The 21,472-nt window shown below is 45.0% G+C and overlaps 1 protein-coding gene and 1 long non-coding RNA gene across 10 annotated transcripts in view; one reads left to right on the forward strand and one right to left on the reverse strand.

Annotated features, from left to right (window-relative positions):
- Positions 1-2,256, forward strand: part of LTBP1 (latent transforming growth factor beta binding protein 1) — a 416,540-nt gene extending 414,284 nt beyond the window's left edge. For all 9 annotated transcript variants that reach the window (XM_029058450.2, XM_029058420.2, XM_029058428.2 and 6 more), the window contains one exon: positions 1,203-2,256. In XM_029058450.2, coding sequence (XP_028914283.1) covers positions 1,203-1,372 — 170 coding nt within the window. In that variant the 3' untranslated portion in view covers positions 1,373-2,256. The remainder of the gene's footprint in view (positions 1-1,202) is intronic.
- Positions 2,257-2,541: 285 nt separating this feature from the next.
- Positions 2,542-20,292, reverse strand: LOC114809192. The gene is made up of 3 exons (XR_003756964.1): positions 20,151-20,292; positions 4,317-4,460; positions 2,542-2,622 (listed from the first exon to the last, which is right to left on the reverse strand). It is a non-coding gene; the product is annotated as an uncharacterized LOC114809192 (long non-coding RNA).
- Between the last annotated feature and the right edge of the window lie 1,180 nt (positions 20,293-21,472).

Here is a 21,472-nt window from a genome sequence, read left to right on the forward strand (position 1 = left end):
GAGGACATGTGCCATCAATAAATCTTTGAAGGTGGGGAGGGTAATTGTCTGAGTTGAAGAGGGAGGGCATTCCAGGCCAGAGGCAGGAAACAGGCAAGGGGCATAGACAAGAACAAGATACAGGGAGTAGGGTGGCATGTAGAGGAGTGAAATTTGCAGGCTGGGTTGTTGGAGGAGAGCGAGGTGTGGTAGGTGGGGGCAAGGTGATTGTGGGCAGGGATTGTCACTCTATTGTTGTATTGTACTTTCCCAAGCACTTAGCACACAGCACTCTGCACACAGTAAGTGTTTAATAAATACGATTGAATGAATGCATGAACACGTTAAAGCCGAGGGAAAGAAGTTGCTGTTTGGTGTGGAGGTGGATGAGTAACCACTTGAGAATTTTGAGGAGTGGGGAAACATGGACAGAACTTTTTTTTAGAAAAATGATTCAGGCTGCAGAGTGAGATATGGACTGGAGTGGAGAGAGACAGAAGGCAGGGAGATCAACAAGGAGGTTGATACAGTAGTCAAGCCTCCCAGAGAAGCCTACAAATTCCCCCTCACCCACCTTGGGCTTCCCCTGAGATGCTTCCTGCTTCTGCCCCAAGGCTGACCATGGTGATGCAAACTTTAGCTCTGCCACCTTCAGGCCTCCAGCCCATCGCTTTAACACCTCCCCTCCTCCCCGCCGCCCCCAACAACAGCTTTTCTTCATTATGAGCTGGAGCCCGGGAGCAGTGCCCGGCCCAGAGAGATGAAAGGCAGGCACTAGCACTGATTTGTGAGCTGAACTGTCTCGCCTCTTTCCTTCCCATTAAGCATGTGTGCGGCATGCTATAAATCCTGTCTGCTCTTCTCCCCTCAAGTGTTGTAATGGCTAGCATGAGTACATCATTTATCACTTTCACACACATGAAATCCCAGAGCTAGAAGAGGGCTCCAGAGGTTAGTCAGTCCATTCCTCTGTCCCCAAGCAGAACGGGATCTAAATCATGCCACACCATAAGGTCTTCCTGGTTTTGGAAGATCTTCCCTCCCAAGTTGTCCTCTTCCATTTACCTATGTCCTCAGTTGAAAATAAAGGGCTACCTGTTCTCAGAGTGAACAGAGAATGGGCAGGGGGAGATGTGCACACTCACGTCCCAGTCTTTCGGTGGGTTGCAGTCTCGAGGCGGCCAGGTGGCCGGTTTTATCTGCCCACTCCGGTGTCGTTACAGATGTAAATGAATGCAATGAGCTGAACAGCAGAATGTCCCTCTGCAAAAACGCCAAGTGCATCAACACCGATGGTTCCTATAAGTGCCTGTGTCTGCCAGGATACGTCCCCTCAGACAAGCCGAACTACTGCACGCCCCTAAATTCAGAGAAAGACATGGACCTGGAGTAGAGATGCTTCTACATAACCTGCACCCGTATACTCTGCACTGTATACAGAAAAAGGAAGAAATGTATTATACTTGAGAAGACGCACCTAGTCCAGAGGTTGGCAGCCTACCATCGTGGGGTCTGGAAAGTGAGATGGGATCGTCGCTACGCGCCGGCTTCACTGAAGCTGCTCGTGCAATGGACATTTCTCGGTGCGGCTCAAATAATCAGATAAGGTAGTATGTTCCTATGTAAAGTTCAGTGGAAAAATAGGCAGAACAGTGCTGTTATTTTAAACAGAAGGGTTTGTTTTTTGTTTTTTCTATTGCTTGATTAAATTTGGCATTTTACTCGTGGTGGAAATATTGTATATTCTGCATCTGTATTTTGATTGTGCATTTCTCTGGCTACTGTTTTCTTTCAGATCTTTTGTATCTAAAGAGCAAACTTTTGAGGAGACATTGTTAAACTGTTGTACAAGTACTGTCGAAGGGGCCCTGCTCCTCCTGGTCTGGAATAACAATGCTCAGTGACTTTTTTCATTCTAATTGTCTGCCCTGTGGAGCAGACACTGGTTTTTTTTTTTTGGTTTTTTTTTTTTTTTTGGTTTTGTTTTTATAGTTTTATACACCTTGGAGGAAAGTCCTTTATATTCATGTTATACTCTGTCTGCTCTTTCACTGCACGGACAACCCCCTGCCCCTTCGCGACCAGGCGTCCATGCTGCTGGCTGGCCTGGTGAGCCCCTCTGTACATTGAAATGGGAGAACAGAGAGCCCACGTCTATATTGTAATGTGTACATTGGACACAGAAAGAGACCTTAGGGTACGTCCCTAACATATTAAAACTGTATATTAAAACTCAGTAAAAAAATAATAAATCACCTTTTTTTAGAAAAAAAAAAAGCCTGAGCGTAAATTAATTCTTTTTTAAGCTTTGGTTTGAACATGCAGGCTGCTCTGTGATGCACTAGCTGCATAAAGACTGGGATGGTTTAGGTTAGGCTAGCCCTACGCACAGAGACATAGGAAGAAATTTCCAGGAACCTCCAGAACTAAAAACTGTTCAGGACACCTCGAGGAAAAAAGACATTATTCACCAGATGACAACAGCTGCCCCTCAGCAAGGGGGTATTTTAAGAATGGAGATGGAAGCTAGAAAAGTCAATCATCATCAGTGGTATTTATAGAGTACTTACTGTGTGCAGAGCACTGTACTAAGCACTTGGGAGAGCATAAACAGAGTTGATAGAAGTCAGTTCAAGCCTTCACCTAGAAGAGAAAGATGTTTAATTGGTGTTGCCCGGGAGAGTTGAATCTCATGCTAGAACAGTGTGTTGGCAGCAGCACGGGGCTGGGAATCCAAAGGATAGGGGTTCTAATCCCAGCTCAACGACTTGTCCAGTGGGTGACATTGGGCAAGTCATATCACTTCTCTGAACCTCAGTTCCCTCATTTGTAAAATGGGGATTAAGACTGTGGGACTGGGACTGTGTCCAACCCAATTAGCCTGTAACCCCCTTTCAATGCAGTGCCTGGCACACAGTAAGTGCTTAAACACCACAGTTATGTCCCCTGGGAAAGCTGCTGCGTGGACTTGAGCATTTAACTGCTCTGTATCTCAGTTTCCTAATCTGTAAAATGGGAATTCAATGCCTATTCTCCCTCTTACGTAGACTGTGACAGGAATTGTATCTTGTTGGTATCTATCCCAGCACTTAGGTCAGTGCTTAGCATAGAGTTAGTGCTTAACATATACCATAGTGATGTGATGCTTATTCCTTAATCTACCTTGATACCATTAGTCAGCTACTATGGATGTTAAACTGGGTACCTGTCAAGTGCCAAAAACCAGGCTGTGTGAAGTGAACCTGCTAATTCAAAGAGATATGTTAACACTTGGAAGAGGCTGAGCCTTAGGCCTGGCCTGGCCAGCCAGCCTGCAGGGTTGGTTAGCCAAACCCTCAAATCCCTCCTGGCCCTTTAGTATAGCAAACCAAAGGATCACAGGAACGGGGAGGGTAACAAACAGGGCAATTGACTCCCAAGCAAATCTCTAGCATAAATGTGGGATACTCTGGGTACCAGGACCCTGGTGTTTCAAAGGGCCTCGCCCATCAGACAGCACCACAGAAAATGTCTTCTGCTTCTGCAAGTGCCTCTGCACACATTCACCTATCCCCAACCACCTCCCTGGACAGTCAGCCATAAATTGGAAGCAGGATGACAGCTCCCCAATAGTTCACTTCTGGGGACGCAAGGACAGAGGTTGCTGGTGACCATGGGCCGGCTCTCAGCCCCACCCTGGGAAGAGGGTGTGCAGAGGTCACTGTGCCAGGGCTGGGGCAAACGTGAGACAGTAGGGTGGTGGGGAGTACCCAGTTGCCTGATGGTGACTCTCAAGTGTGCATTGGTGAGTTTGACAAGATGAATGACCTCAGCATCTGTCCTCACTGCACCCAGTTCTCCTGTAACAGAGAAACAACATGGCCTAATGGATAGAGCATGAGCCAGGGAGTCAGAAAGACCTGTGTTCTGATCCCGGCTCTGAACCTTGTCTACTGCGTGACCTTGAGCAAGTCACATCACTTCTCTGGGCCTCAGTTACCTGATCTGTAAAATGGGGATTAAGGCTGATAGTCCCATGTGGGACAGGAACTGTGTCCAACCTGATTGACTTGTATCTACCCCAGCGCTTAGTACAGTGCCTGGCACATAATAAGCACTTTACAAATACCATAATTTAAAAAAGACCTTCTCACTCACAAAAACACTCAGTATACTCTGCCTTGTCCGACATGGCACCACACATGGGCAAAACTGGTCTTTTTGCCATGGCATTTTGTTCCAGCATGGCAGACAGACACGCGGTGCTAGAAGATTGGTCCCTGGTTCTGAAAAGGCATCCTCACCAAACCTGTAGTGAAAACATGCATTAGGGCAGAATCAAATTTTTGTGGTCTTACCAAACTCCCAGAGTCATGGTGACTTTCCTTGGAAAGCTGCAGTTTGACAAGGTGGAAGGAGAGACACAGAGGACTTGGGTTCTAGTCCTGATTCCACTAGCTGTCTTCTGGGCAGGTCACTTCTTTGGGTCTCGGTTACCTCATCTGTAAAATGAAGATTAAGACTGTGAGCCCCATGGGAGTCATGGACTGTGTCCAATCTGATTTGCTTAGATCTACGCCAGCGCTTAGTAATGGGCCTGGCACATAGTAAACACTTAAATACCAAAAATCACCAAGTCACCAAGAAGACCAAGTTACGGAGTGACCGAAGTTCAAAGACAGTCATGCTGGGCCATTATTTTTAAAACCCACACAGTACTGAAATCAACCCTGAGTATTTACAGGATGTGGAACACACTATAATAGGTCATCTCCTGGGTTTGGAGGTGGTGTACTAAAAGTGCTCAGTAGCATATAATAAAAGGCCCTCTTGTCTTGTCTTATGACTTCGAGTCGTCTCTGACCCATAGCGACGCCATGAACACATCTCTCCCAGAACACCCCACCTCCATCAACAATCGCTCTGCTAGTGTATCCATTAGAGTTGTCTTGGTCAAAATATGGAAGTGCCTCCTTCCGCACAGTAAATCTGAGTCTGTGCCCTCAGCTGTCTCCCATGCTGCTGCTGCCCAGCACAGGTGAGTTTTGACTTGTAACAGATTGCCTGGCACTCGCTAGCCACTGCCCAAGCTAGGACTGGAATGGAATGGACAGGCCTTTGCTTGACTCTCCCTCCTGTAGTCGAGACTAGTAGACTACTGGAAATTCTCCAGGGGTGACACAGAGGGGAAAAGGCCCTCTAGAGCCTTACAAACTAAAAGGAAAAACCGTATACACAGAAAGTGGGAGCACGGGGTGGAAGAAAAGCAAATAAATAAATGAATGAATAATTAGAGTAGTATGTACACTTCCCTGCACCACACCACTGCTCCAGAAAAGGGACACACCAACTGAAAATTAGACTGCCAGTAAAAAATGGGAAAAAATGGCCTCCGTACTGACAAATGACATCTTGGGAATTTGCCCTTTTTTCTGCTGACACTGATGAACTCCGTGGACAGGAAGTGAAGTTGTCCTTCCTTTCTCTCCCAACCAGTTTCTCCTCAAGGTCTGTGGCCCTGAATCACCACCCCCAACCATTCCTCTGGACAGTTCATCCCCAAGCTGGGTCTGGTGGGTCACAACAGTGTAAGGACTGGGGGAACCCACATCATCATCATCTTTGGCCTGCAGGGTACTTATGGATTTTCCTTAGGCCCCACCATTTCAGGGTAAATAGAGGCTCTCCTGGGGAGCTCAGGATTTACCTTAACTGTCCCCTTCTGCCTCCCTTAGAGGTGGGACTGATTCCATTCCTTCCTTACTTGGTTAGAGGCCTCCTCTGGTTCCGGCCCCAGCCCCAGCACTGCCTACTGTTCCACGCCACTTGCAGGCTCAGGGCCTCCGGATTCTAGCTCTGAGATATGGTGTTCCACAATGACTGTACTCAAACCTGATCGTTCTAAATGACGTTGGGGGAAAAAAAAAACAGTTAACTCTGGACTGGGACAATCCTCCCAAGGTTCAAGCCATCATGGGCAGCTCCGCTGTTACCAACTCTTCAAACCCATCCCAGCCTGGGAAAAATCCCCATTTCAGGTATAAAAACCGGCCATTTCTATATTCCAAAGGAGACTGCCAGCTAAGCCTGAGTACTTTTTCTGACAGCAAAATGGTGACCCTCTTCACTCAGAAATGTTCCAGTGGCAGGACTGCAGGATGGTGGGAAATAAATGCTGATGGTAAAGCTCACAGAGACAACCAACACACTGGAGACCAGGACAGATATATGGTAAAACATCATGTTTGACAACAGTTAAATCCCAGTAAATCTGCCCCAGCCCATGCTTCCTTGTATGTTTGGGAAGAAAGCTGCCAGAACAGCTAAATTTACAAAAAGCCTTAAAACATGATGGTCAGAACACTGACATCTTAAAGTAAACATGCCCAAAAGAGAACTCCTCATCTTTTTCCCAAAACCTTGTCCCCTCCTTAACTTTCCAATCACTGTAGACAACCCCACTATTCTCCTGCCTCACAAGCCCATAAGCTTGGCATTAATCCTCAACTTCTCTCTCTCATTCAATCCACATTTTCAATCGGTCACAAATCCTGATAGTCCTACCTTCACAGCATCACTAAAATCCACCATTTCCTCTCCATCCAAACTGCTACTTATACTGATCAAGCACTTCGCCTATCCCACCCTGACTTCTTCATCAGCCTCTTCTCTGACCTTCCTGCCTCCGGTCTCTCCTCTCTACAGTCCCCCATTTCCCCCATTTCCCTCTTTCCCCCCATTTCCCTCTGCTCCTCCCCCTCTACCTTCCCATCCCCTCAGCACTGTACTCGTCTGCTCAACTGTATATATTTTCATTACCCAATTTATTTTGTTAATGAAATGTACATCGCCTTGATTCTATTTAGTTGCCATTGTTTTTACGAGATGTTCTTCCCCTTGACTCTATTTATTGCCATTGTTCTTGTCTGTCCGTCTCCCCCGATTAGACCGTAAGCCCGTCAAAGGGCAGGGACTGTCTCTATCTGTTGCCGACTTGTTCATTCCAAGCGCTTAGTGCAGTGCTCTGCACATAGTAAGCGCTCAATAAATACTATTGACTGAATGAATGAATACAGTCCTTACTTCACTCTGATGCCTGGATCATTTTTCTGAAAAGCTCTTTAGTCCACATCTCCCCACTCCTCAAGAACCTCCAGTGGTTAACCATCCACCTCAACGTCAACCAGAAACTCCTTAACATCTGCTTTAAAGTACGCAGTTCTTCCGCTCCTTCCACCCCAACCCACACTCTTTGCTCCTCTAATGCCAACCTACTCACTATACCTCGATGTCATCTATCTTGCCGATGACCCTTTACCCATGTCCTCCCTCTAGCCTGCAACTCCCTCCCCTTCATATCTGATAGACACTACTCTCCCCATTATCAAAGCTTTATTAAAATAGCAACTCCTCCAAGAGACTTTCCCTGGCTAAGCTATTTCCCCTACTCCCTCCCCCTTCTACTTCGCCTATGCACTTGCATCTGTACCTTTTAAACACCACATTTCCTTGACCCTCAGCTCTTCATCACTTACGTTCATATAATTTATTTTAACATCTGACTCACCCTGTAGACTGAAATTTTCTTGTGGGCAGGGAGGGAACATGTCTACCAACTCTGTTGTACTGTACTCTTCCGAGTGCCTAGTGCCAATCTGTACATTCCAAGTGCTTAGTACAGTGCTCTGCACATAGTAAGCGCTCAATAAATACTATTGAATGAATACGGTGTTCTGCATATGGAACCTGCTCAGTGAATACCACTGATTAGTTAACTTCTCTCTCTGTCCCCTCACTGATCCTCAGGGACTTCGATATCCACATGGATATTCCTGACGATCTTCTCTCCCCTGCCCACTTCCTCTCAATCCTTAAACCTATGGACCTCCTGTTCCACTCCACCTCACCCACTCACCAATTTAAATGTACACTTGATCTCATCTTCTCTAGTCACTGTGCAGTCTTCACACTCACCAACTCTGAAATTTCACTCTCCAACCACAACATCCTTACTTGTTTTCTCTTCCACACACCTCTCCCTGACAAAACTATCCTGTTCTCCAACATAGACTTCCAATCTCTGGACCCCCTCCAATTTTCCAAAGTCACCATTCCTCAGTTGGTCTCTATACCCAAACTCTGGCCTTGAAATCACTTCCCCTCATATCAAACCACCTCTCTCCCCATCTTCAAAGCCTTGCTAAGAAAAAAAAATCACTCTAGTGAATAGCCAGTGGTGTGGATATTAGATTCGTCATCACAGCATGGCTTAGTGGAAAGAACTAACAGGCTTTTTAACAAATTAGTTAATTAGTTAATTAACAATTCTTAATTAATCAATTAGTTACTAATTAGTTAACTAACTAGTTAATTAACCATTCTGAGTTCGCCATTTGTCAGCTGTGTTACTTTGGTCAAGTCATTTACCTTCTCTGTGCCTCAGATATCTCATTTGTAAACTGGGGATTAATAATAATAACGTTGGTACTTGTTAAGGGCTTACTATGTGCAGAGCACTGTTCTAAGCGCTGGGGAGATACAGGATCATCAGGGTGTCCCATGTAGGGCTCACAGTCCTCATCCCCATTTTCCAGATGAGGGAACTGAGGCACAGAGAAGAAGTGACTTGACCACAGTCACACAGCTGACGAGTGGCAGAGCTGGGATTCGAACCAAGACCTCTGACTCTCAAGCCCGGGCTCTTTCCACTGAACCATGCTGCTTTTCTATAATGTTGGTATTTGTTAAGTGCTTACTATGTGAAGAGCACTGTTCTAAGTGCTGGGGTAGATACAAGGTAATCAGGATGTCCCACGTGAGGCTCACAGTTAATCCCCATTTTCCAGATAAGGGAACTGAGGCACAGAGAAGTTAAGTGACTTGCCCAAAGTCACACAGCTGACAAGTGGCCGAGCTGGGATTCGAACCCATGACCTCTGACTCCCAAGCCCAGGTTCTTTCCACTGAGCCACACTGCTTCTAGGTAAGGACTGTAAGCCCCACATGAGAAAACCTGACTATTTTGTATGTACCACAGTGCTTGGCACATAGTAAGCACTTCAACGCAATCATCATTATTATTCATCTATTTGGCCGTTGAAATTCATTATAAGCAGTTTCATGGACTTTACTTTGAGTTAAGCTTCATTCTTCTAAGGAAACATTCTATGCAGATGACTCCTAAATATACCTCATTGATTCTTAAGAGAAGCAGCGTGGCTCAGTGGAAAGAGTCTGGGCTTTGGAGTCAGAGGTCATGGGTTCGAATCCCAGCTCGGCCACTTGTCAGCTGTGTGACTTTGGGCAAGTCACTTAACTTCTCTGCGCCTCAGTTACCTCATCTGTAAAATGGGGATTAAGACTGTGAGCCCCACGTGGGACAACCTGATTCCCCTGTGTCTAACCCAGCGCTTAGAACAGTGCTCGGCACATAGTAAGCGCTTAACAAATACCAACATTATTACCACTCACCTGCGTCTCTCATTTCCTCCTACCTGCAGGATAAAATGGGGATGACCCAATGTTACTTTAAACTTAATAGGTCAAAAATGGAATTTCCCACCTTCCCCCCCCCCCCACCCACACACACCTCCCAACAATAATTATAATAATAATGGTATTTGTTAAGTGTGTACTATGTGTCAAGTGCTGTACTAAGTGCTGAGATATGAATAAGATCATCAGGTTAAGACAGCGTCCCTGTCCCTCATGGGGCTCACAGTCGGAGTAAGAGAGAGAGTGGGAATTGAATCCCCATTTTTCCACATGAGGAAACTGACACACAGAAGTCGAGTGATTTACCCAAGTTCTTCCAGCAGGTAAGTGGCAGAGCCAGAATTAGAACCCATGTCCTCTAAACCTTCTCCTTACTCTTCCCTCTCTGTTGACAGTACCACCATCCTCTCTGTACCAGAAACAACCAACCACTTTCCCCATTTTCAAAACCCTAATGTCACGTCTTCTCCAAAGGGTCTCCCTTAAATCCTCATTTCCCCTATTCATCCTCCCTCCTGCATCACCTCTGCCCTTGGATTTGCACCCCGTAAATTTTGATATTCACCCCACCCCCCAGCCTCACAGCACTTATTTACTCATCCTCACCTGCCTTCTCTCCCACACAGGCCCTTCTCCCATAACTGCCTAGTTCCCCTACAGAAAACATGATTGATTAAAGAACATTTATTGGGTGCTTATGCTATGTCAAGCACTGTACTAAGCACTTGGGAGCATACAATATGGTGAGTAGACTTAATCCCCGCCCTCAAGGAGTTTACAACCTAATTAGGAGAGACAGACATTGAAATTAACTGCCGACAGGGCAATGTATAACTGGTATGCATATGAGACTTACAACTTCAATGTCATCCTTAACTCCTCTATTTTATCTCCCTTCCCCATTAACATTCTGTTAGTCTAACTTTCCCTTTTTTTAATAAATGGTACTTTTTAAGTGCTTACTTCTTTCATTCATATTTTTTAAGTGTTTACTGTGTGCCGAGCACTGTTACTATAACACTTGGGAGAGTACAACACTAAACAGACACATTCCCTGTCCACAGTGAGTTTACAGCCTCATCTTCCCTCCCAAGCCCGGTCCTCTCCCTGACTTCCCTATCACCGTGGATGGCACGACTATCCTTCCCGTCTCTCAGGCCCGCAATCTCGGTGTCATCCTTGACTCGTCTCTCTCGTTCACCCCACACATCCTATCCGTTACCGAGACCTGCCGGTTTCACCTCTACAATATCGCCAAGATCCGCCCTTTCCTCTCCACCCAAACGGCTACCTTACTGCTACGGGCTCTTGTAATATCCCGGCTAGATTACTGTGTCAGCCTTCTCTCTGATCTCCCTTCCTCCTGTCTCTCCCCGCTCCAGTCAATTCTTCACTCCGCTGCCCGGCTCATCTTCCTGCAGAAAGGTTCTGGGCCTGTCACTCCCCTTCTTAAATACCTCCAGTGGTTACCAATCGACCTCCGCACAAAACAAAGACTTCTCACTCTAGGCTTCGAGGCTCTCCATCACCTTGCCCCTTCCTACCTCTCCTCCCTTCTCTCTTTCTACCGCCCACCCCGCAGGTTCCGCCCCTCTGACGCCCACCTCCTCACCTTCCCTCGGTCTCGCCTATCCCGCCGTCGACCCCTGAGCCACGTCCTCCCGCGGTCCCGGAACGCCCTCCCTCCTCACCTCCGCCAAACTCATTCTCTTGCCCTCTTCAAAACTCTACTTACAGCTCACCTCCTCCAAGAGGCCTTCCCACACTGAGCTCTCCCCTTTTTTCCTTCTGCTCCCTCTACCCCCTCCTTCACCTCTCCGCAGCTAAACCCTCTTCTCCCCCCTTTCCCTCTGCTCCTCCCCCTCTCCCTTACCCTCTCCTCAGCACTGTACTCGTCCGCTCAACTGTATATATCTTCATTACCCTATTTATTTTGTTAATGAGATGTACATCCCCTTGATTCTATTTATTTGCTATTGCTTTAATGAGATGTTCTTCCCCTCGATTCTATTTACTGCCATTGTTCTTGTCTGTCCGTCTCCCCCGACTAAACTGTAAACCCGTCAAAGGGCAGGGACTGTCACTATCTGTTACCGATTTGTACATTCCAAGCGTTTAGTACAGTGCTCTGCACATAGTATGCGCTCAATAAATACTATTGAATGAATAGATGGGGCGAGACAGACAATATAAAAAAGATTACAGATATGTACCTAAGTGCTGTGGGGCTAGGAAGTGGGGGAGAATGGAGGGAACAAGTCAGGGCTATGCAGAAGGGAGTGGGAGAAGAGGAAAGGGGGAGTTTATTCAGCACTGTACTAAGCGCTAAGCGCTACTTTAGATAAAAGATAATCAGGTTGGGTACAGACTCTGTCCCACATGGGGCTCCCAATCTAAGTAAAAGGGAGTAGAGAAGCAGCGTGACCTAGCAGAAAGATCATGGGCTTGGGAGTCAGATGACCTGGGTTCTAATTCTGGCCCTACCACTTACCGGCTATGAGAGCTTGGGCAAGTCTCTTAACTTCTCTGTGCCACAATTCCCTCCTCAGAAAAATGAGGATTCAATACCTGTTCTTCCTCCAACTTAAACTGTGAGCCCCATGTGGGACCTCATTATCTCATATCTCTACCCTAGAATTTAGGACAGTGCTTGACACATAGTAAGTGCTTAGCATACACCATAGTTACTATTATTCTTATTGGAATTTAATCCCCATTATACAGTTGAGGAAATTGACACACAGAGAAGTTAAGAGACTTACCCAGGGTCAAACAGCAGACAAGTGGTGGAACCAGGATTAGAACCCAGGTCCTCTGACTCCCAAGCATATGCTATGTCCACTAAGCCACACTGCTTTTTCCACAATTACAATGACCCATCCTTTCCTCTCCATTCTAATGGTCAACACCCAGATTCAAAAACTCATCACCTCCCATATCAATCAGTGGTATTTATTGAGCACTTACTGTATGTATGCCCAGCATTCCACTGGGCACTTGGGAAAGTAGAATACAACAGAGTTGGTAGACATGCTCCCTGTCCACAAGGATCTTACAGTCTAATGGTAATAATTAAATTGTGGTATTTATTAAGCAGTATAATGCCTGGCACATAGTAAGTGCTGGGGTGGATGCAAGGAAATCGGGTTGGACAAGAGTCCCTGTCCCATATGGGGCTCACAGTCTTAATCCCCATTTTACAGAAGAGGGAACTGAGTCTCAGAGAAGTGAAGTGACTTGCCCAGGGTCACCCAGCAGACAAGGGGCAGATCAGGTATTAGAACCCAGGTCCTTCTAACTCCCAGGCCCGTGTTCTATCCACTAGACCATGCTGCTCCTAGACCAGCTTCCTTACCTTAAGCCTGTCTCCTCTTTATTGTGTCTTGCTCAAATTATCTTCTTAAAATTCAATTTAATACATATCACTTCCTCCTCAAAATCTTTCAAAGACTTCTCAATTCTCTCCTGACAACCAGCTCCAAGGCTTTGACCTGCTCTCCCCTTCTGACATTTCTGTTCATACTCTGACACCTGCAACATGCCAGCTCACACTCTTTGCTCCTCCCAATCACACCTCCTAACTGTATCTTGCTCATAATAACTGTTAAAAAAACACTTGTCTCTGTGTGATGTTGAGCAACTCACTTGAGAAGCAGCACGATCTAGTGAACAGAGCACAGGTTTGGGAGTTAGAATAACTTGGGTTCTAATTCCGGTTCCACTATTTGTCTGCTGTGTGGCCTTGGGCAAGTCACTTAACTTCTCTGCACCTCAATCACCTCATCTGTAACTGTGAGCCTCGGGTAGGACAGGGACTGTCTCCAACCTGATTAATTTGTATATTCCCTAGTGCTCAGTACAGTGCCTGTCACAGAGTAAGTACTTAAAATTCCATTTTAAAAAAAAAGCCTTCTTGTGTCTCAGTTTCCTCATCTGTAAAATCTGGATTCAATGCCTGTTCTTCCTCCTGTTTAGGACTGTGTCTGACCTCATTAACTTCTATCTATCCCAGGACTTAGAACAGTGATTACACTTAGTAAACACTTACAAATTCCACAATAATAATAATAGTAACTCTCCCATATCCAACCCATTGTTCATAACTGTCCCCTGCAAGTAGTGGTATTAGCATTTAGAGTGGCCACTGAGGAGTCCAAAGAATAAAAACAAGTAAGTGATATTTCTGGCCACAAGGAATTATACTTCAATGGAAGAGTGCTCCTTTCCCATTCAAATCCACCAAACCATGTCCCTCTCTCTGTCAAAAAACAGTTCCTCCCACCCAACCGTCGTTTCTTTTTAGATTGTGAGCTCCCCGAGGGCCTATGATTTCGTAATTTTGGTCAAGTTTTTAAATACAGTTCTTTGCGCGAAGTAAACGCTGAACAAATGCAATAACCACTCATTACATGGTTCTTGAAAAATGGTCATCTCTGTAATATAGCCACTAGGTGGCACCAACACCCTTGAATTTCACTTTACTCCTAGCAATTATTTACCCTATTTTAAAGGTAAGCTTCATAATAATAATAATAATTATGGTATTTGTTAAGCGCTTACTATATGCCAAGCACTGTTCTAAGCGCTGGGGTAGCTACAAGGTAATCAGGTTGTCTCACGTGGGGTTCACAGTCTTAATCCCCATTTTACAGATGAGGTCAATGAGGCACAGAGAAGTGAAGTGACTTGCCCAGAGTCACACAGCTGATATATGGGGGAGACAGGATTAGAACCTACGACCTCTGACTCCCAAGCCCGGGCTCTTCCCACTAAGCCACAATGCTTCTCATGTGGTACAGAGACTATCCGACCTGATTAACTTGTATCTACCCTAGTGCCTGACCCACAATAAAAATGTTGGTATTTAAGCGCTTACTTTGTGCAGAGCACCGTACCAAGCGCTTGGAAAGTACAATTCAGCAAAAAATAGAGACAATCCCTGCCCACAACGGGCTCAGAATCTAGAAGGGGGGAGACAGACAGCAAAACAAGTAAACAGGCATCAATAGCATCAAATAATAGAATTATAGAAATACACACAATTAAACTAATGGATTATAAATATGTAAATATATACACAAAAGTGCTGTGGGGCAGGGAGGGGGGTAGAGCAGAGAGAGCGAATGGGAGCAATGGGAAGGGGAGGGGGAGCAGAGGGAAAGAGGGACCTTAGTCCAGGAAGGCCTCCTGGAGGAGGTGAGTTGTCAGTAGGGCTTTGAAGGGGGGAAGTGTGCTAATTTGGTGGATTTTAGGAGGGAGGGCATTCCAGACTAGAGGGAGGTCATGGGCCAAGGGTCGATAGCGAGACAGGTGAGAAGGAGGCCCACTGAGAAGGTTAGTACGAGAGGAACAGAGTGTGTGGCTGGGCTGTAGGAGAGAAGGGAGGTGAGGTAGGAGAGGGGCAAGGTGATGGAGAGCTTTAAACCAAGAGTGATGAGTTCTTGCCTGATACAGAGATTTTTGAGGAGGAGGGGGAGTGACATGCCCAGAATGGACATGCCCAGAACGTTTCTGTAGAAAGATAACCCGGGCAGCAGAGTGAAGTATAGACTGAAGGTTGGGAGATCAGAAAGGAGGCTGATGCAGTAATCCAGTCGGGATAAAACTGGGTTGGACACACGGAGCTCTCAGTATCAATCCCCATATTTCAGATGAGGTAACTGAGGCACAGAGAAGTGAAGTGACTTGCCCAAGGCCACACAGTAGACAAGTGGCAGAGTCAGAATTAGAACCCATGCCCTTCTGACTCCCAGGCCTGTGCTCTACCCACTACACCATGCTGCTTCTTTCAATTCCCCAGGAGGGAAATGAAAACATTCCCTTTGAAAACAGCTGCATCAGTTCAGATCTGCACTCCTCTGACGCTCTTAGAACAGAACCAGATGCTCCCAGGCACAGTCTGAGTTGTCAGTCAATTATATTTGAGCACTTACTGTGTGCAGAGCACTGTAACTAAGTACTTGGGAGAGAACAATATAACAGACACATTCTTTCCTGCCCACAACGGGTTTACATTGGCAGGACTTTCTGAATTGCTCAGCCTCTCCTTCCCCAACTACCTTGCTGCCATCTCACCTCACTTCATTTCTTTCTCCCCATAATCTTAGTGGTTCAGGGCTGGAGGTAATGTCCTGGCTTTGAGAGGTTGGGGGTTTGAATTTTAAATCCTAAGAATCTTTGAATCCTAAAACAGGAGCTGAAGAACCAAACTAAGTTTCACACATATACTCTCTCTCATGTACATTCATTCCCATGTCCCTTCCAACATTATTGGTCCCTTGGCTGGGGCTCCATGAAACTGGACTGGGAGAAGAGGGAAAGAGGGATTAATCAGGGAAGGCCTCATGGAGGAGACGTGCCTTCAATAAGGCTTTGATATGCTAGGTGATTGCCTGAGGGATGTGAAGAGGGAGAGCACTCCAGGCCAGAGGCTGGATGAGGTTGAGGCGTCTGAGGCGAGATGGATGAGATTGGGGTACAGTAAGTAGGTTGGCATTAGAGGAGCAAAATGTGAGGGGTTGGCCGTAGGAGAACAGCGAGGTGAGGTAGAAGGGAACAAAGTGATTGAATGCTTTAAGACCTAAGATAAGGAGTTTCTGTTTGATGTGGAGGTGTATGGGAAACCACTGGGAGTTCTTGAGGAATGGGGAAACATGGATTGAATGCTTTTGTCATATAATGATCCAGGCAGCAGAGTGAAGTATGGACTGAATTCAGGAGAAACAGGAGGCAGAGAGGTCAGCAAAAAGACTGATGGAGTAATCAAGGTGGGTTAGTTTAAGTACTTAGATTAATGTAGCAGTCTGCCTGGAGAGGAAAGGGCAGGGATTTAGTGTCAGATTGAATATGTGGGTTAAATGAGAGAGAAGTCAAGGTTAGGGGTTTGTGAGATGGGGAAATTGGTGGTGTTGTCTACAGTGATGGGAAAGTTCTGTTTTGGACATGTTCAATTAGAGGTGTTGGCAGAACATCCAAGTAGAGATTTCCTAAAGAAAGGAGGACATATGAGACTGCAGAGGAGAGGGCTGGTTATGTGGATTTGGAAATCATCCACATAGAGAAGGTAGATGAAGCCATGGGAATGAATGAGTTTATCCTAGGGAGTGGGTGTACATAAAGAATAGAAGGGGACCTAGAATTGAGCCTTGAGGGACTTCCACATTTAAGGGGTGGGAGACAGAGGAGGAGCCCATGAAATAGACTGAGAATAATAATGTTGGTATTTGTTAAGCGCTTACTATGTGCAGAGCACTGTTCTAAGCACTGGGGGTAGATACAGGGTAATTAGGTTGTCCCATGTGAGGCTCACAGTCTTAATCCCCATTTTACAGGTGAGGTAACTGAGGCACAGAGAAGTTAAGTGACATGCCCACAGTCACACAGCTGACAAGTGGCAGAGCCAGGATTCAAACCCATGATCTCTGACTCCCAAGCCCAGGCTCTTTCCACTGAGCCAAGAGCAGTTAGATGGAAGAAAAACCGAGAGGACAGTTTCAGTGAAGCCCAGATTGGATTAATGTTTCCAGGAGAAAGAGGTGGTCCACATTATCGAAGGCAGCTGAGAGGTAAAAGAGGACTAGGATGGAGTAGAGGCCAACAGATTTGGCAAGAAGGAGATCACTGGTGACCTTTGAGAGGGCAGTTTTGGTGAAGTGAAGGGGTTGGAAGCCCAACTGGAGGGGGTCAAGGAGAGGAAGTGGATGCAGAGTCGGGGAGGTGGGGGTGGAAATTATTCAGGATGCTCTAGTGGAAAAAGCATGGTCCTGGGAGTCAGAGGACTGGGTTCTAATCCCGGTTCTGCCACGTCTGCTGTGTGACCTTGGGCAAGTCACTTCTCTCTGCCTCAGTTACCCCATCTATAAAATGGGGATTAAGACTAGGAGCCCCATGTGGGACAAGGGCTGTGTCTGACCTGATTACTTTGTATCTAGCCCAGTGTGTAGACCAGTGCACATAGGTGCTTAACAAATATGACAATTATTACTCACTCAAGGAGTTTGGGTAAGAATGGCAGGAGGGAGTTAGGATTATGGTTTTTTCCTGTGTAAAAGAGGGACAATAATACTGGCCTCTTCCCAGCCTCACTAGTTAAAAGAAGATCTTTAATGTGAAAGTCTCAGAAAATTAAGTGCTCAACAAATTCAAGGATTATTATTCTAATTAATAACAGTTCTCCTCAGACATGTTAGGAGAATTTGACCCAGACGAAAGCATTCAAAGGAACACACTGTCATATACCATAGGCTCTAGTAACCTATAAAGAACAAAGTCAGGTCCATGCCTATACCATTAGCCCCCCAACAAGTCTACCTTGAGAACTCTTTTAATTGACAGAATTCTGGAGGTTTATCCCTTTAGCAGCTCATAGTTGGGTCCAACCAGCTGGGAGAGGTTTAGACAAGGAAAGCAGTACAGGGAGTCAAAAGTCCAATTCAGTGGATTTTCTACTCAACTAGAGGCACTCCAGAGAATACATTTGCATAGCCAATAAACCCAAGCCTCAGTGACTCAAACAAACAGCTTTTGAGCAACCCTGAAAATTTAACCGGAAAAGAGATTCAGGCAGGCCTCTCTATTTAAGACTTTTTTGACTTAAGACCAATGAATGACACAACATTTGTAAAATTTACAGTATACAGTACATCAGTTTTGGCTTACAAAGCTAGCCTCCCTAATGACCCTAACTCTGTTGTCCACGCAGTGGAGAGCAGGAGAATGACCAGGAGGTCCAGGGAATTGGAGAAACCATTTTAAAAGCGTTGGTGGGGAAGTAAAAGAGGAGGAAACTTTAAAAGGGTCGGGACAGGATGGAACCAGCATCAAGGGGAATTACCTGATTGCCAGTAAGGCTTGACCCGCCTATTTTACTTCAAATGAAGGAACAGTCAGCTACTATATCCTGAAATCTGACTCAATATAATCACATTCATGTAGCAATATTACTCACCCAAATTGGTTGAGTACACAATTCTGTTACCAACAAACCCATACTACTGTTCAAGCAAATTAACAGCAAGCTGTTAAACTGTAGCCAGGCAAATTAGCATTAAGTACACCTGTGACAAATTTGGGTACAACTGGTTGCCAAAAAAACATAACACTGACTGGTTAGGCTCAAAAGTAGCTTGAAAAGTAATTCACTCAGTGTTGCAGTAATTTGCCAAAACTGCCTATAGGAGAGGAGTCAAGTCAGTCAATTGTATTTATTCAGAATTTACTGTGTGCAGAGATCTATACTAAGTGTTAGGGAGTGTATAATATAATCATAGAACAACAGAGAAGCAGCATGGTGTAGTGGATAGAGCACGGGCCTTGGAGTCAGAAGATCATGGATTCTAATCCCAGCTCCACCACTTGTCTGCTGTGTGACCTTTGGCAAGTTACTTCACTTCTCTGTGCCTCAGGTACCTCATCTGTAAAAAATGGGGATTAGAAGCATGAGCCCAGCGTGGGATAGGGATTGTGCCCAACTTGATTAGTTTGTAATTACCCCAGCGCCGGGAACAGTGCTTGGCAACGTAGTGAGTGTTTACCAAGTACCATAATTATTATTGTTAGGACAGATACAATCCCTGACCACAGTGAGTTTATACTTTAAAGGTGGAGAAGAAAAGCACAAAGGAGGAGTCATTTCTAACCCACAGGATGAACTAATTTTGGGGGTTAGGGCACCTGTGTATGAAAAGTGGGGGAGGGTGATGGGGAGGTAACAGAAGATTTGCATAAATACAGAGACCCTAAATTGAATTAGTGGGAAAAGGAAGCATATAGGTTAAGGAGAAAGAGCTCTGCTAAATTTGTGGGAAGAATTGTGATAAACTGACTTGTTTGGGAAGGTTTTGAATTAATAAAAGGGTGTGATCCTTGATGATTCAGGGTCTGCTTTCTGGATTATGCTGCACCACTGAAGCCTGGTATGAGGGTGGGGAAGCCAGTTGGATGCTTCAGTAAAGATAAGACCTCTTTTGACCCAGGATCTCTGTGGGTGGTCCCTTGGGGCATGGTTACAGGCTGAAGAATGTGTGTGAGGAGGCAGGAGACTATTCTAGGGGTGATTTTGGTTACATTAGGGAATCCAATCTTGGCTCAAAAATCAGTACCCTTTATGTGACATTTGAGCAACTTGGATCCAATTTGTTTTAAGATCTGGTTTTCAGGAATCAACTCTGTCAAATTTGAGTCCTGCCTAATTGTAAAAGTCTCTTCCTTAGCCCAAAACAAGACTTGTGTTTCTTTGGGCCATTAAGAAACAAGTAGGATTTTTTAATTTCCCCCCAACCGTCTTTGGTTCCACCCCAGAAAGACTTAGCCACAGCTAAAATAAGAATATGAGCCACATGATAGTGTTTTCTATGTTATCCCACAAGGCCAAGAAAAGTCACCTCAATTCAGAGGTAGCACACCATTCCAAGTGGCTCTTTTCCATAGATAACAAAGACTGACTGAAAACCTGTTAACTGCGTAGAACTTTGCACACAATAAGCACTCAAATTCATTGCATGAACTTTCACAGTAAAATGATTCTCCAATTGGCTGAGGACACAGAGCCTTCTTTTCTGCTTCTACTTAGTAAATTTCCCCACAAATCCTTGCTAGATTGTTGTCTACCAGTTACATTATGTTGTACTTTCCAAGATACTTATTATAGTGCACTGTACTAAATAGCAATGATTGATTACATTTTGCCTCATACTCACTCTCACGATATGATTTGTCTTGTCTCAGGCTTCTGAGTCATTTCCAACCCGTACTGACATCTCTTCCAGGACGCCCCACTTCGATCTGCAATCATTTTGGTAGTGTGTCCATACAGTTTTCTCGGTAAAAATATGGGACTGCCTTCTTCCCTACAGTAAACTTGAATCTCCACCTTCGACTCCTTCTTTTGCCACTGCTGCCCAGGACAGGTGAGTTTTGACTTGTAGCAAATTCCACCGGCTAGCCACCGCTCAAGCTTGGAATGGAAAGGGAATACCTCTGCTTTACTCTCCTTCCCAAAGGTGAGACTGCTAGAGTATTGGAAACTTTCCACGTGCAATCCTGCAAGTGCATGCTCTGATTAGGCAATAAAAAAATCCTCAAACAACCATCTCTACCCTCCCCCACCCTGCTCAAGCAGAGGAACATTGATTTGTTCTCACCTGTTGCTTTTCTCTTCCTGTCCTGATTGATGTGTTTGTGCACAGGCTGACTGAATATTCTTTGATTGAGAAGATCAGTGATTTAACTGTTTAGCTTTTGAACATAAGTGGATCCAGTATGTGACCATTAGTTATTTTAATGGGACTATTTATTCTATTAGCCTGAAAATATTTTTAAATCACACTGCTCTTATTAGGGAACTAATCCATTCAATTACTTCTAAATGCTTATGAAAATACAGGTAAAAACTGACATCTCTGTGGAATAAAATTCTTAAACATATACTTACAACAGGGGGCTAATGCTTTAATGGAATATTTCTAAATTATACCAACCTGGAATATATGGGCATGTAAATACCTGTACTGGATATATTTAAACTATTCTAATTGCTTTATTTCAAATGCTTTTTGAAAAGTAAATTCTAAAGATCTAGAAATATTTGGCACTAATGAATTTCTCTGGAAAATTCCAAGTTGGAAAATGTGGAATGGAAGAAGTGCAAAAATGAGACTAAAAAATGTAGTTGTGGGAAATCCCAGATTCATTTATTTGATTATGCTTTTGCTCTATGTAAGCATTTGCAACCAAAAAAACTGAAACCAAAATAAAAGCTTTTGGGTAAAAACCCCAATTTACAACCACTCAAGCTTTCTGAAGTTAAAGATTCATTCATTCACTCATTTAATAGTATTTATTGAGCGCTTACTATGTGCAGCGCACTGTACTAAGCGTTTGGAATGTACAATTCGGCAATATATAGAGACAATCCCTGCCCAATGACGAGCTCACAGTCTAATGGGGGAAACAGACAGCAAAACAAAACAGAACAAAACAAAAACAAGACAACAATATCAAGGGGATGTACAACTCATTA

The sequence above is a fragment of the Ornithorhynchus anatinus genome, chromosome 1 (assembly GCF_004115215.2).
Source record: "Ornithorhynchus anatinus isolate Pmale09 chromosome 1, mOrnAna1.pri.v4, whole genome shotgun sequence".
In the NCBI taxonomy this organism is placed as follows: domain Eukaryota; kingdom Metazoa; phylum Chordata; class Mammalia; order Monotremata; family Ornithorhynchidae; genus Ornithorhynchus; species Ornithorhynchus anatinus.